Genomic DNA, 16,957 nt, shown 5'->3' on the forward strand with positions numbered 1-16,957 from the left:
GATTTTTAAAAAGATAAAACTTTTTTTTTGCACATTTAAGCTTTATTTTTATCAAAGTCTTGAGCTAACACAAACTTTTCCCCAAACAAGACAAAGAATCTTTGCTTGTTTTCACTTCCATCTTTCCAGCCTCCTAACTCTCATATAGAGAGCATTTGGATCTTCATACTAGGTAGTTTTAAAAAGCTTAACTAGCTTTTTTTCGGTCCTTTTACTCTACATTCTTGAAATCATTCAAGTTTCTGATCCACTACTTTATGCTTTTATACCCATTCTACTACACAGCTCATATACTGAAGGTTTTATTTGAATGGTCAAAATTTTAAATTTACAAAACTCTAGCTTATTCTATTTCACAGGAATACTGTCTTTTGTATCTCTCTGAAGGCATCAATCTTGCTCATTGTAAAATCTTTTTCTGTCTCCCTGGTTAATACACCTTCTGGTGTTAGTTCTTTTTTTGAAAGCAGTTGGTGGCTCACTCACTGTCCTGGGGTGAATGCTGCTCACTCTGTTCGTTTCAGTTCAGTCACTGAGAGTTGGTTTCATGTCCAACTCTTTGCGAAACCATGGACAGCAGCATCCCAGGCTTCCCTGTCAATCACTGACTCCTGGAGCTTGCTCAAACTCATGTCCACTGAGTCAGTGATGCTGTCCAACCATCTCATCCTCTGTTTTCCCCTTCTCCTCCCACCTTCAATCTTTCCCAGCATCAGAGTCTTTACCAATGAGTCAGTTCTTCACACCAGGTGGCCAGAGTATTGGAGTTTCAGCTTCAGCATCAGTCCTCCCAATGAATATTTAGGACTGATTTCCTTTAGGATGGACTGGTTGGATCTCCTTGCAGTCCAAGGGACTCTCAAGAGTCTTCTCCAGAACCACAGTTCAAAAGCATCAATTCTTCAGTGCTCAGCTTTCTTTATAGTCCAGCTCTCACATCCATACATGACTACTGGAAAAACCATAGCCTTGACTAGATGGACCTTTGTTGGCAAAGTAATGTCTCTGCTTTTCAATACACTGTCTAGACTGGTCAAAGTTTTTCATCCAAGGAGCAGGCATCTTTTAATTTCATGGCTGCAGTCACCATCTGCAGTGATTTTGGAGCCCCCCAAAATAAAGTCTCTCACTGTTTCCATTGTTTCCCCATCTATTTGCCATGAAGTGATGGGACTGGATGCCATAATCTCAGTTTTCTGAATGTTAAGTTTTAAGCCAGCTTTTTCACTCTCCTCTTTCACTTTTAACAAGAAGCTCTTTAGCTCTTCTTTGCTTTCTGCCATAAGGGTGGTGTCACCTGCATGTCTGCTGCTCATTAAGTGGGTGATTCTTGGTGGTCTGCTCATCTTCTGTCTTTTCTGTTGATTGAGTCTGCCTGTGGTGACTGGGTAGTGGGCAGTACTCACAGGAGGGGTGCAGAATAGTACAAATGGAAGCACATGAGGCTTGAAGTCAGACAGACTTGGCTACAAATCCAGCTGTGTTACTTACTAGCTGTGCAATGTTGGGCAAATCTTTGAATCTTGGTTTCTTAACTTGGGATAATCACCTTATCTTATGGAGCTGCTGTGTAGATTAAATTTAACAGCACATAAAAAGACTACTAAATCCTCGGGACAGCAGTAAGTTGAGTTCATGTTTCATCAGTTATTCAGAAATTGTTTTTACTCTTCAGCCTTTGATTAAATGTGATAGATTTGAGGGTCTCACACCACTTTCATTAAGCAGATATGTTTTCCTCAGATCATCCTGGGGGAAAACAACTCAGTCCTCCACTTCTAAATTTAAGCTACTGCATGGTCACTGATATATCAGGTGCATCTTTTCTTCAGATGGATATGGACACCCTCATCACAAAACAATTAAAGTTCTGGTATCAACTGACTCATTTTGGCAAAAATTAGATCATGGGCAGCCTCGTCTGGTGTACATGCACTGGAAGGGTGGTTATAATTTACTAAGATATAAGTCTTGCCACCCACCTGGATATTCTAATGGATACTATACCTTATGGCAAAGTTATTGATATGTCTCCTTGGAAAATTATCCTTCATTCACACACTATTTTACTTCCAAGAAATCAGGTCAGTTCTTTAGAATCACTGCCCAACAGCATGCGCAGAACAAGCCAAAGAGATAAACCTTTTCAGAAGGAAGAAAGAAAGGCATGGCATTTATTTCTTGTTTCTTCTAGACTAATATCAGAGTTCTTTGAAAGACCCAGGGCTTTTACCTGGAATAAAGTTCCATCTTTGCACTCTGCAAGCCATCATTTCTGACATTTTTCTTCCTGCATGTTAACAGCCAAATGCCAAAGCCTTCTCCTCCACAGTTATAAAGTTGCTCACAGACAGGTTTTCAACTTCAACAACTTGATGTTTGAGCCCTGAGACAACTCCTATCCCTTCCCTTGAACCTTCATCCCATGTGAATAAATTTAACTTTGGAGCAGGATTCCACTCAAGTTCAAATGGTCTTGCCTTCACGAGCCATAAAGCTTGTGGCACATGTGCTACCTTGGCCCTGTCTTAGGCCTGTACGCAGGGGCTCTGCTGAAAGGCTCATCCTTGCAGGAGGCCCACAACAAGGAGAGGTTGTTACATTTTCCAGGCCAGTGCCCATCTAGCTGTGTGAGAGAAGCTGTATCCTCAGTCTACACAGGAACCTTCTTGCAGGAGTGACTGCCTGTGGCTTGCTTCACATGGGCAGTCGGGCCCACAGAAACCACTGCCCCCTGTAGCAGCTCAGTCATTTGTGGGCAATACCCACAGCATGTGGTTAGACAGCCTCCAGTAGCAGGGGGCCTGGCCTTCCCCAATCCTAGGCCAGAGAAATGAAGGTGTGGGCACATGAGCCATACACCTGATGCATCCTAGAAGGAGTGATGCCCCTTAAACCTCGTCAACTGTCACAGGAAATGACAGGGCTTAGGACTCCCTGTCACACTGCCAAGACAGCCATCTGCTGTATGCCCACAGAAGACGCAGAAAGCAGTAACCTTCGGGTGTATGTATAAGAGGTGGGTGGGCTGCCCAGGTGGCACTAGTGGTAAAGAGCCAGCCTACCAGTGCAGGAGCCATAAGAGACTCAAGTGCCACCCCCGAGTCAGGAAGAGCCCCTGGAGGAGGGCACAGCAACCCACTCCATTGTTCTTGCCTGGAGAACCCCATGGACAGAGGAGCCTGGTGGGCTGCAGTCCATAGCGTTTCAAAGAGTTAGACATGACTGAAGCAACTTAGCACACATGCACGGAAGAGGTGGGCAAAAAGAATGGAGAACCGGGTCCCACCTCCACTGTACTCCTTCATACGCTGACCGCTCCCTTTGTCTGCAATGTTCTTGTCCCACATGCTCTCCTGGTGAACACCTACACATCCCCTAAGGCCTGGCTCCAAAAGCCTGCTTTGTGACGCATGTTTCGTCCCCTCTCCATGGTGGGCTCTGTACCTCTGGACATCCCTGGGTCTGGCCATGCCTCCATGACTGCATTTGGTACACGGTGCTGCAACTGTATTTCACAGATCTGTCTCCTGCTAGACTGAATTTCTACCTGTGTTGCATGATTTACTCCTCTTATCAGAACCTGGCACGTCACTGAGACTAGAAAAAGTAAAAGCTGGTGCATGATGGATGCAGTGATGAGGCAGGAAGGAGTCCCAGGTACTGTTTCAGAGGCCACTGGGCAGCACACTTTCTGCTGTAAAGCCTAAAAGGCCAAGAACAAGGGCATCCTGCAGCTCAGCCAGCTTCCCAGCCTTGGCCCTGCCCATGCTCAGCAGAGCCCAGTGGGCTCATTCTGGCCCTGCAGGACTTTGGATAGAGCAGGCTTCTCATTCTGGGAATTTGGGTGGCTTGGTACAAGTCAGTCTCACTCCTATTAGGAGAAACCAGTACTTGTTTCCTATGTTCTCCAAGAAGTACCCCTAAGGCCTGCGGGCATCCCCTCCAGACCCCACTCTCAGCCACCAGCATCCCCTAGCCTTGGACAGGCCCCTGGGCAGCCAGGAGCCAGTCACCTTTTCAGCCAATTGAAGCCCAAGGACAGACAGCTGGCACTGAGGGAGGGTGTACCTGCCATCCCTCCCCACACTGCAGGGGACACTCAGATTGTTTCTCTCCCTTCAGCAGCACCCTTGGTATCCATCTTCCTGCTGAGGGTGGGCATGCTGGCTGACCCCACAGGCCTGGGCTGTCACCCCACCTATGGCCCTGCCTGGGACACATTTTTCTACTCTCATCATCACACTGGTCTCTAGTAATGACTATCCATGCGAACACAGTGCTTCACTACTTGCTTAGTTGAGATCTGCTGGCGAGCCTGATTTTCCACACCACACAAACAGCGTGGGCCTCTGAACACAGGCTGATGTATCCAACCAATGGCTTGGCTGTCCTTGAGAATTCTGCTACATACTTCTGAAAATTCTCAGTACGGTTTTGAAAATCCGAAGGGTCTACTTCTGAGAACTCAGAGAATGGAATGCAGGGAGCTCATAGGACTTGGGGTTTTTGAGAGCCCATTCAGTGGATGATCAGTCAGGCAGTTCTGCAAATCTTCAGAAAAACCACTTCTCATGCCTTCCTGCCAAGTCAGCTAAATGTGTTCCAAATTGGAGTAGTTCTTGCTTGGTCAGATGATTAGTAAAGAGAAAAACAGGGCTTCCGTGGTGGCTCAGTGGTAAAGAATCTGCCTGCCAATGCAGGAGATAAGGGTTCAATCCCTGATCCAGGAAGATTCCACATGCCACAGAGCAACTAAACCCAAGTGCCACATCTACTGAGCCTGTGCTCTAGAGCCTGGGAGTTGCAGGTACTGAAGCCTGTGCCCTAGAGTCCACGCTCTGCAACAAGAGAAGTCACCACAATGAGGAGCCTGCGCCTCACAATCAGAGAGTAATCTCCCTTCACCACAACTAAGGAAAAGCCCATGCAGCAATGAAGACCTAGCACAGACAAAAACAATAAATAAATAAATGCTAAAAGAGGGAAAATTCTTCTTAAAAAAAAAGAGAAAAGGGTATGTACTTGGTTCTGAGATACTTTCGGAATTACAGTGAATTACATTTCCTATTTCTTTCAGTAAATAATTTCGTCCATGAGGGAGCAATCTTCTCTACAACCTTACTGATGTTCATATGAACAGCTCACAGCACATGCCCCGTGAGGAGAGTATCCCCCAGACACGGGGAAAAGGTGGAGTGGTTGGTGAGGTAAACAGTATGTCAGGGAGCAGACGGGAGCACGTGGGCAGTGGGAACCTCATGCTAAGTTCAAACCGTGGTTGCAGTAGGTACAAGACACTGGGGGCTCTTCCACTGTTTCAGCAGTGCTCCGAGGCACAGGCACTTCATGGAGCAGGAGTGGAAAACTGTGAGGGGTGGTGATGGCTGATAGGGGCGCCTATCCTGCATTCAACATTTCCTGTGGCCCAGGGTTTCAGCCCACGTGATCCAAGAGGACAGCAAAGCGGGAAGCCATCATCTCTATCACATCACGCTTCTGGGGCCTCCTGTGGCCTCAGGCATGTCACATGCCACAGGCCCTGCTACCCCCATTTGCAAGCTATCCACAGAGAGGCCATCCATCTGTCTGGCTAGCTGTTCCTCACATTCCCATGTAAGGGATTCAACAACGCCCTCAACGTGGACCCCATGCCCTCTCCTTATGCAGTGACTCTCCCGAGCATCACGCACGCTCCTTCCCATGAGGGGTCACCCTCTTGTCCAGCCGCTCCAGACTCTTAGGAGCACTGAGGTGATTTTTTACCTGAATTCATGTGGGAAGAGTAAATGATGTTTCATAGCATGAACTTTTTTCAGTCCACAAATATCAAATATTTACTGAACACATATTATACCCTAAGTATTGTGTATTGGAGTCCCTAGAGATAAGAGGAGCGAGCAGATAAAAGTCCTGTCCTTACACTGTAGGGGCCAGGAGGAAGATAAACTGGTCAAATATGGAAATATATGGTGTGCCAGCTGGTGATGAGGGTGATGGTGGAAGGGTGGGTGAGAGGTTCTGGGACACAGGTTGGTCAGGGAGGGCCTGTCTGAAGATGTGATATTTGAGCAAGTACCAGAAGGAGGTGAGGGCAGAGGTCATGTGACTCTCTGGGGAAAGGTGTGCTGGGTAGCAGAAGATCCAAGCAAAATTCAGGAGGTGGGAGAGTGTCTTCTATGCTCTAGGACCAGCATGGAGGCAGGATGATAGGGGTAGAGAGAGGAGGAAGAAGGGGAGAGGTCAGAGATGGGCAAGAGACAGGCTGTGAAGCTGGCTGAGGTGCTGGAAGAATTTGGGGCATAGGTGAGCTATTGGAGGGTTTTGAGCAGAGGAGTGACATGACCTGACTTCCATTTTGGAAGCGCAGCTCTGCTGCTGGGGCGCAGACAGACAGCAGGGGAGCAGGACAGGAGAAGTGACCTATGCGAAGAGGCCATTGCAATAAACCAGGCGGCAGATGACAGTGCCTTGGGCCAGGGTGCTGATGGTGGAGGGGTCAAAAATTGTTACATTTGATTTAGGGGGAAGGTAGAAACATCAGGTGTGCTGATGGCTCAGATGTGAAGTGTGAGAAAAGGTGTTAAGGGTGACCCACGCCACGGGAAGGATTGAGCAGCCATTTGCTGAGATGCAGAAGGTCATGGAGGGAAGCAGGTTTGGAGGGGTACCATTGAGAGGTCAGTTTGGTTAAGACAGATTACTGATAGGCATCCAGGTAGGGATGGCCCGAAGGTAGCTAACTATCAAAGTCTCTGATTCATGGGAGATATGTGGGCTGGAGAAAAACAACTAGTGTCATCAGCACAGACTGAATATAAAACCATGAGTCTTGGGGAGATTTATGAGACCGAGTGTAGAAAAAAAAGGCCTCTGGGCCCTGTAGGAACCGGGAAGATGAGGAGAAAGCCAGTGAGAAGGGAGACACCAAGCGAATGTGATGTCCTAGGAGCCAAGGAGGTGGGAGGAATGATCATTGTTGAGACAAAATCATCCACAGTTGACTTAGGATCAAGCAGAAGTGCATATTCTGCACATGAACTTGAGTTTCCACCTACACTTATGTCTAATGTATGAATCCTTCGCCCTCCAGGCGTCAGTGGCCCTGTGAGAATCTTTATGAGCGCGGGTGAATCTTCCCCTTAGAAACAGACATTCAGATACATACAAGACTGCAAACAACTGTGGAGGCTCCAGGAGCCGGCGAAGTCCATCCCAGAAGTCAGGTTCATAAACAGCCCTTGGCCATCCCCAAAGAGGTCTTCTTATGGTATGAACCAAACTGTCTCAATGTAGAAGTTCAGAACTTGCAGGTTTCTCAGCTTTTCCAGGTATGTTTCCATAGGTTAGAATGAGTTGACCTTTCTGGGCTCTTGGGTGGAATGCAAAATGTGAATGGGCTGGCTCAAGTCTCAAAGCAAGCGTGAAAACAAATGAGAACTCACCACCATCTCCTGCACGTGAAACATCTCTGCTCCACCAGGTGACAGTCGATTGGGGAAGGAGATGCTGACAGATGACCCAGGAAGGGTGCTTGGCCCAGTGTTATAGACCTGTGGGTGTGAGACACACAGCATGTTTTAATAGAAATAGAGATCTTCATTTCATGTCTACATTATATATTCTAAAATCCTTTGAAATGATACACAGAGATACTAGGGTTTAGGATCTAGAAGGTCATGACTTGAAGTGAAATATCAAATGATGGGAGATTTCAATGACATAGAAATCTTTCTAATGTGCATTAAAACCCCACAAACTTCAAGTTACCTTATTCCCCCCGTTAGCATTTTCATCTTCTGCTGCTAACAATTATACTTATTTTGACCTAGAAATTTACTCATAGACTGTTACATGGGTCAGAGTTTAGAAATAATCTAGATTAATAGTTCTCAAACTTTTAACACATATCAGAATAATCAAATGGTCTTCTTAAAACCTAGACTGGAGCAAGGTCTCATCCAGAGTTTCTGCAGTGGTAGGTCTGGTTAGGGTGGGGTGGGGGCTGAAGGGTTTGAATATCTTTTTTATTTTGGCCATGCCACATGGCATGTGGGATCTTAGTTCCCCAATCAGGGATCAAACCCAGGCCCCTGGCAGTTGGAAGCTCAGAGTCCTAACCACTGGACAGCCAGGGAAGTCCTGGACTTGCCTTTCTAAATTTCTCAGGAGATGCTGATGTTGCTGGCCCAGAAAACATACTTTGAGAACCACTGATCTGGTCCAATTCCATTCCTTTTATAGTTGAAGGTAACAGACTCTCAAAGACAAAGTGGGTTATCCCCAAACCAAATGATCTCACTTACAGAACGGGCTCTTTTTTTACTACACTATCTAGCTGATTTGGTTTCTCTGTTGAAAGCAACTTTTAACTTGCTGCTGCTAAGCTGCTGCTTACCACTTGCTAATACTGTTGGATGACACCTTTGCACATCTTTTTTGTCCTAGCATTTGGTCCTATAATCTTTACCCCTATATAGGGGTAGGGGTAAACATTTACCCCTACATTATAATCTAATCCCCCACACAGTCCTCCTCATTTTTTTTTGTCTCCAGCAGCCCATCATCTCTTGAGAAGTGAGAGAAAAGATGGCAGCCACTAAAAGACCCATGAGAGAAAGGAGATGGAGCAGAGACTGACATGAAACTCAAGGAAGAAGTGGAAGATGAAGGAGAGTAAAAAAGATGGGCATAGGTATAAAGACAGACAGTAGATTAGTGGTTGCTAGAGCTGGGGTGTAGGAGGAATGAGGAGTGTGGCAGGAGGAAGAATGGCTTCCCAAAGATGTCCCTGTCCTAATCCATGGAAACTGTATGTTATATTACATGGCCAGGGGGATTTCAGGTTGCTAAGAAGCTGTCTTTAAAATCAAGAGATGATCTTGGATTATCCAGGTGGGTGCAATGTAATGACAAGGGTCCTTATATAAGGAAGTGGCAGACAGAGTCAGAAACAGGGAAATGTACTGTCAAAAAGATGCAACCAGTCATTGCTGGCTTTGAAGATGAAGGGGGCATAAGCCAAAGAATGCAGCAGCCTCCAGAGGAGGAGAATCACCACAGAAGAAAGAAACAGATTCTTCCCCAGAAAGGAACACAGCCCTGTGGACACCTTGCTTTTATAGACCAGTGAAACCCTGGCAGACTTCTGTCCTCCAAAATTGTAAGATAAAATAAACTTGGCACAAGGTCTGTAGTAATTTGTTATAGCAGCAATAGGAGACTAATACAAGGAGTGACTGCTAATGGGCATGGAGTTTCTTTTTGCAGGTGAAAAAAAATGTTCTAAAAGTAGATTATGGAGAAAGTTGCCCAGTGGGGAAAGTCATTGCATTGTACACTTTAAACAAGTGAACTCTAAGGTATGTCAGTGGTAACTCGATAAAGATGTTAGTTTATTTTTAAAAAGATGGGTAGGGGCAAAAGAGAGGAGTGGCTTGGGGACTAGAGAGAGGATTCAGGGCATCTCTGAAGCTGAGGTCAGCAGAGCAGAGCCCGGCGATGGGTTGGACAAGTTAGCAGATCTTCACACTTGGCAGAATATACAAGGGTCTAGCTCCAGCCAGCTCTTCCCTAGAAAACTTGTCTTTGTTTTGTTTTTTTTTTTTGCAATAGTGGGTTTTGCTTCAGAGAACAGACACAAAAAACCATCGAGTGGATGAGTAATTGCTGCCAACTCTTGATTCAAAAAGAACACAATTCACCCATAACAACAACCCTAAGGCACAAGAAAAGGAAGGACTATCCAACCACAATGGAAATCGTTAATTTGAAGTGAAACGTGAGAGCACAGCATTGAAAGGAAAACCTATTGACCTGTCTGGGAAATTACAATTTAAGCATGAGTGAGGAAAAAGAAGTTGATTTTGTTTTGCATTAGTTCATCCACCAGAACCAGACAGATGGAAAGCTTGTATTGCCATATTTTTAACAAATGTCTTAATGTTTTGACTCTCTGCAAACGTTCCTATATAACATCTGCATTATTTTTCATCATCATTTTTCAAATGAGGGAAATTATTGATTTGATTAAAAAAAAACAACTACTGATGGTCAATAAATGTTTATGTCTGTGAAGAAAAAAACTCTGATGAAACTTTGAAACCAATTCTAAGACCAGTGTCTCTGCCTTTCTCCCATCAGCACTTGCAGAAGAATCTTTAAACAATGACATAGCTTGTTGAATATTAGCTTTGAAAAGACCCAGAAAAAAAATCTCTTTGTATGGAAAGTCTCGTGCCTTTTTTCAGGAGAGATGTTGCCAGAATAACACTTCCATGATGGTTCAGACAGTAAAGAATCTGCCTGCAATGAAGGAGAACTGGCTTTGATCTCTGGGTCGGGACGATCCCCTGGAGAAGGGCATGGTAACCCACTCCAGTATTCCTGCCTGGAATTCCACAGAAAGAGGCTACAGTCCATGGGGTCACAAAGAGTTGACACAACTGAATGACTGACACTTTCTATCCATTTTCCTGACCCTATTCTCTACTATCTCCACCTTTTTTTGGATGACTATCACCATCAAGCTGGTCAGTGGCTTTCCTGCAGGACAGTCAGAATCATGACAATTATACCAGAAAACAAGCTGTCAGAGAATTGTAAGGAAACTGTCAGCTTTGCTAACCCAAGAAGATTTCCTTTCCATCAGTGACACACACTATCCATCTTTCAGACTCGGCCAATTTCCTTAATCCTGAACAGAATGCTATGTACTTCCTCAGGCAACTGATAATTAGGAGGAGAATCTTAGGGTCATGGCAGTGACTCACTACCAGGGCCCTGATTCCCTAGCCTGTATCCTATGTCAGGTCAGAAGAAAACTCTGCCTGAATACGAAAACTTTAAGCTCCCTGTAAAAGTGCCCTCAGAGAAACATGATGTAACCGCAGGCTCTCAGATTTCTTTCTTTCCTTTTTTTTAAAGAGGAAGAATAGAACATTTTGTATATTTTTAAAATATCTTTTCATATAACTTCTGTTCCTTTTTGCCTTCTCCTATCAACATTATTTGTAGAGACGTGGATGGACCTAGAGACTGTAATACAGAATGAAGTAAGTCAGAAACAAAAATAAATATCATGTATGGATACCAAGGGGGAAAAGGTGGGGGGTTGGGAGGAACTGGGAGACTGGGATTGACATACATGCACTATTGATAGGAACATAAAAAAGAGAGCTAATAAGAACCAACTGTGTGGCACAGGGCACTCTACTGAGTGCTCTATGGTGACCTAAATGAGAAGGAAATGCAAAAAAGGGGGGATGTAAGTATATATACAGCTGATTCACTTTGTTGTACACTAAAACCTGAGAGAACATTGTAAAGCAACTATACTCTAATAAAAAATAATAAAATTTTATTTTAATGAAGTATAGTTATTTACAACGTTGTATTAATTTCTGCAAATACCCTCTTCATTACATGATGTGTGTCATTTGAACCCTTCTAAATAATTTACGTGACTGTATCTTTTACTGTAAGACACCTCCAAAACTACAGGTAAGCAACTGAAACTAAAAGTGGCTTCCCTGATGGCTCAAGTGGTAAAGATTGTACCTGCAATGCAGGAGACACAGGAGACGGGGATTCAATCCTTGCATTGAGAAGATAATCTGGTGGAGAAAATGGCAACCTACTCCAGTATTCTTGCTGGAAAATCCCATGGACAGAGGAGCCGAGGGGGTTCCAGTCCATAGGGCCACTGGGTTCCAATCAATAGGGTCGCAAAGAGTTGGACATGCCTGAGCACACACACATAAGTAAAATGAAATAACTTCATCTGGCCTTTATCTGTTTTCTGTTCAACTGCAAAATGCAATGGAGAAAAAGAAACTAACTGTGAGAAGGAATTCAAAACCACAGAGGTCCTATTTCCAGCAATCACTCTAAAGGTCTTGAAAGCAAGGGTGACCCCATCTTTCCCTTTTCCCCTGTAAATCAAGCATAGGGTATGACAGCAGGGACTTAGCTGGCTGGGAGGTGCCTCCTCTCTGAGCTGGGATGTGTGTTATCCATCATGACTTTGGAGGTCTCTTGCCTGGGAGAAAGCTTTGGCAAGAGGGAGACCATTGTTTGCAAGAGACTGCAAATATGTTACTGTCTCTTTCTCTGGACCCTCACCCTGTCATTATTTGTCATCCCCTTGGTCCACCTAGGAGAGGCCACAGGGAAAGAAAATAATAATTATTTGGCCATAGCAGTGGATGCCAGACCGAGAAACCATCTTCTCCATAGGGAAGGATGGAGGGAAGGCAGGAGAGAGCTCTGGGAACTGGAGCTAGAGCTAGAAAGATGTGGGATGTGGATTACGGTACACTGGCTCTATCACTTCACCCCCAGCTCCTGGTAGCTGCTGAGCTACACAGGGGTGTCCCAGGTAACACATGCCTAATCTTGGCCCCAGCCCAGCAGCTCCCAGCTCTCCACCCTGCAGCATGTCCTCTCCTCTTGGGCCTACACGTCCCACATTAGTCAATTAAGGAGAATGTCTGGATGATGCTCAGTCCCCCTAGTTTTATGTTCAAAGACCCTTCTGTTGAACAGTGCTGGCCTTGGGGTCTGTTCTCAGAGAAGAAATCAGCAAATGATGGCTTGCTCGCCAGACCTGGTCCACCACCTGCTTTTGTATATCTTGTGAGCTGAGATGGTTTTATATTTTTAAATGTTTGGGAAAAAAACAGAAGATGAATATGTCCTAATATGTGCAAATGATGTGTGCTGTGCTGTGCTTAGTTGCCCAGTCATGTCCAACTCTTCGCGACCCCATGGACTGTAGCCCACCAGGCTCCTCTGTCCAGGGGATTCTCCAGGCAAGAATGCCCTGCCCTCCTCCAGGAGGTCTTTCTGAACCAGGGATCAAACCCAGGTCTCCTGCATTGTAGGCAGATTCTTTACCATCTGAGCAACCAAAGAAGCCCAATAATACTGGAGTGGGTTGCCATGCCCTCCTCCAGGGGATCTTCCCAACTCAAGGATTGAACCCAGGTTTCCCACATTGTAGGCGGATTCTTTACTGTCTGTGCCATCAGAGAAGCCCAAGAATACTGGAGTGGACAGCCTATCCCTTCTCCAGGGGATGTTCCTGACCCAGGAATAGAACCAGGGCCTCCTGCATTGCAGGCAGATTCTTTACCACTGAGCTACCAGGTAAGCAATTTTATATCATGTGAAAATGATATGAAATTCAAATGTCAGTGTCCACAGCCACAGTCTTGTCCTGTGCATGGTTCCTGGCTGCTTCTGCACTACAGGAGCCTAATTGTATAGCTGTTGTGGAGACTGGATGGCCTACAAAGCCTAAATACTTAACCTCTGGCCCTTTGCAGAAAAAGTTTTTCCACCCTTGGTTTAGAGAAGGACAATGTCCTTCACAGTGTTCACAGTCCATACCGAGTGTACCTACTGGACACAGTGCTTATATGATAAGGAGAGCCAGCCCTGCTCTTTGGGGAGCAGGGTGTTTCCCCCTCCCCCGCCAATGGGGAGTTCCCTTCATTCACACTGCTGTGCTCTTGTAAAATCCCACTTTGGAAGGCTGTTCCTTTGTGGGAGGTGTTGGTACCTGGCTAAGTCAGCAAGGAGAAACCCAGGATTAAGTGTGCGTGTGTGCTCAGTCACTTAAGTCATGTCCGACTCTGCGACCGCTTGGACTGCAGCCCGCCAGGGTCCTCTGTCCACGGGATTCTCCAGGCAAGAGGACTGGAGTGGGTTGCCATGCCCTCCTCCAGGGGCTCTTCCTGACATAGGGACTGAACTCATTTCTCCTGCATCTAATGCATCGCAGGTAGATTCTTTACCGCTGAGCCCCTGGAAAAGCCTCCAGGATCAAGAGGACATGACAAATCCTTGAGGCTGCCCTGCCCACAACGTAAAGGATGATGGAGAACTGGAAGGGGTCCTCTGTGGACCATCTGGGTGGGGATGCGTGCCAGGTCCAAAGGTCTGCTGGGGAAGGCTGGCATTCATCATGCCTTTCTCCCTCCAAATACTGAAAAGCAGAGGGGCTACACAGCAGAGTACCAGGCAGCAAAGGGATTGTTTCTGTGTGTGGTTACAGAAAACACAGACACATTCAGGCTGGGAAGAGTTTCTCTTAGAAAGAGCCTGGCCCTTTGGTTGCTTTTCATAGGAGGCACATCCCATGGGCCCCTCCCTTGGTACCCAGTGATAGAGAAGGTCTCCATGGGTGGGTACCTGAAGGGTGATGTTGAGGGGTTGGAAATGACACTCCAGGTCATCCAGTTGAATGAAGTTGGATGCGTCCACAGACTCGCCATACACAAAGGAGGTTGGAGACATGATTCTGAAAGAGGAAAGCATGAAATCTGTCATCGCAATGCAGGGTCACCGCTATCCTAGGAGCTCAAACATCTGTCTCTACTGAATCTAGAGCTCAAACATCTGCCTCTGTTGGATCTAGAACCTGGCTTCCCTCAGGGTCCCCCACCAAATGCTTCGCTTCTGGAACTGCTCTCTCTCTCTCTTGTAAATGGACACAGCCAGACCTGTACTTTCTAAGCAGACATTCCCAGTAATGTCTGGTCATCTTAGGTCAAATCAGTAAGTTATGTATATAATGTACTAGGATTATACTTCTAAAATGAGAAGGAAGACCATGGTAGCTTTGATTTCAGTTTTTTAAACTGGATTATGAAATTAGTGAAGTCGCTCAGTCGTGTCCGACTCTTTGCGACCCCATGGACTGTAGCCTACCACGCTCCTCCATCCATGGGATTTTCCAGGCAAGAGTACTGGAGTGGATTGCCATTTCCTTCTCCAGAGGACCTTCCCAACCCAGGGATCGAACCCGGGTCTCCTGCACTGTCAGCAGACGCTTTACCATCTGAGCCACAAGGGAAGTCCTAGGATTATAAAATTATACATGTTCTATTTTGTCATTTGAAAAACATTTTGTGAACTGAAAAAGATTATGACAATATAAGTGAATTATATGTTTGGCATTCTAAGCCCCACTCTGTGACAAATTAAAAAAATAAAGATTTTCAGACTACCAAAATTACTAGAAATTAGGTATTAAAAATTGAGTCCTTACACGAATAGCCTTTTTCTTTAGATTTCAAATGGTGGCTATGTAAGATGTGATGAAGAATTCCACCTCAGTGTGTAGTGATGTTTTCAACTTTGTCTGTGTCAATAAACCCCAGGCTCATTTAAATTCCCAGAAAAATAATGGATTTTAGATGAGATTCTAGAAGTTGCTCACTTGCCTAAACACAATATTGTAAGATTGATGGTACCAAGTCTAAATAGATAGCAATTAACCTATTTTCAGCTTAAGTGTATTAGTTTAGAAAGGTAGTGAGCTGCCACCCAGGTCAAGAGTGGGTTCATTTAAATGAGTGCTGTTTTATGTTCCTGGAAAGATCAGAGGTTGACTCATTTGTTTAACTGAGGGCTTCGTTGGGGGCTGTTAACACCTCACAAGGAGGCCTCCAGGGTCTGACAACAGGATCAAGTGAGCCCTGTTTTCTCTTTCATCCCCTAGGACAGGGCTTGGTCCATGGACATTCTCACTGTGCGTCTGAGGAGAAAGTAAATAAACTACATGGTTAAAAATAGAGCCATGAACAGAGGCAAATCTGTGTTGATTTGCAAATATATTCCACCAATGCCTCATGTCTAAAGAACGTGATGAAAAACGCCAAGAGGCAGGAACGCCCACCAGAGACTCATTCCTGACACCCAGCAGAGAAGGGGAGCTTTGCAGACATGGCTCCTTCTGCAGCATATTAACTTTTCTACTTGCAGCTAAGGCCAGGACCCAGGAGCACTTGAATACTGAAAAATGAGAGACTCTGAACCTCTAGAAAGTTCAGCTTGCCTGTGGGGCAAAGGTTCAACAGGTCCTCATTTGATCTGAACTAATTGTGCAAATCCTTTTTCCTCTATCGTGCTCTGTTTCTGAAGCCGGAAACAGGAACTGACTTCTCATTTTTCCAGGCCTGTGTTTTGGCTGAAAACCACCCAGGGTTGTTTTGGGTCCCTGCTGCCTGCAGCCCTGATTTCCAACAATGCCAGAGGCATTGGGCAGTTGTAGACTTCAGCCAGACAGTGTGCCCACTGTAACTGTCCCTGCCCACCGGCTCTGCAGGAGGATTGGAAACATGCAAAGCCAAAGCTGACTAGAGGCTACTCAGAAAGCAGGCCCGCCTTCCTTGGGACGTACTGGCTGTAACCTCTGCCCCAGCAGCCTTTGGCTGAGATTTTAATCCCAAGAATGGAGCTGCCTGCTACCTTGTGGCACTCCGGAGCGGTGGGCGCTGGGAAGAGATGCATGTAAAAGTGTACAGGATGTTTGAAGGAATTATGTGGCTTACACCTGTCATCACACTTCTTGTATAATCTACCAAGTGTGTGGGCAGCTGGGAAAGAGGAGAAAACAGGGAGGGAGGACGGCGTGCGTCACTGTAGCTAAAGCTTCATCCTACATTTCCAAGCCAGGCAGAAGTGGAAGTGGCAGGGCCACTGCTCCTGGCTATAAAGCAAACACCAGAGAAGCACAGGGGTCCGCTCCAGGCAGGACTGTGTCCTGGCTACTCACCCCGTGATGGATGTGTCCACCTCGTGCATCAGTGGCACTGTCAGTGTGAGGATGTTGTTGTGAAGGGACTCTGACCGCTCCACGTTGCCGCTGTGCAGGGAGAGAGGACGGGATGCCAGTCAGCACAGCCTGCCCACAATGGGTCTCTCCCCTCCCAGAGCGGGACAGCTCTCTGCTCTGCACCTTTTTACTCTCAACTCTGTTTTTGGTCCCTGTATGGCATCACAGTGGGTACTCTATGGTTTCAGTTGTGTTCTCCACCCCATAAAGATGTGAGGGCAAGTAGTGTACAGGGCAGGTGACCCCAGGAGACAGCAGAGGGGAGACAGGAAGGCAGGCAGACAAGCAGGGCACGTGATTCAGGTCAGCCGGGCTCCATCTGACCAGGGAACT

At 46.0% G+C, this 16,957-nt stretch overlaps 1 protein-coding gene across 1 annotated transcript in view; it reads right to left on the reverse strand.

Moving 5' to 3' along the window:
* Window positions 1-16,957, reverse strand: part of ITGA9 (integrin subunit alpha 9) — a 367,824-nt gene that overhangs the window by 62,340 nt on the left and 288,527 nt on the right. The window contains exons 21-23 of the mRNA XM_040246228.1: window positions 16,565-16,654; window positions 14,197-14,305; window positions 7,446-7,553 (exon numbers count right to left, since the gene is read on the reverse strand). Of these exons, the coding sequence (XP_040102162.1) occupies window positions 7,446-7,553; window positions 14,197-14,305; window positions 16,565-16,654 (307 nt within the window). The remainder of the gene's footprint in view (window positions 1-7,445; window positions 7,554-14,196; window positions 14,306-16,564; window positions 16,655-16,957) is intronic.

This window comes from Oryx dammah, unplaced genomic scaffold (genome assembly GCF_014754425.2).
Source record: "Oryx dammah isolate SB20612 unplaced genomic scaffold, SCBI_Odam_1.1 HiC_scaffold_9, whole genome shotgun sequence".
Lineage (NCBI taxonomy): Eukaryota > Metazoa > Chordata > Mammalia > Artiodactyla > Bovidae > Oryx > Oryx dammah.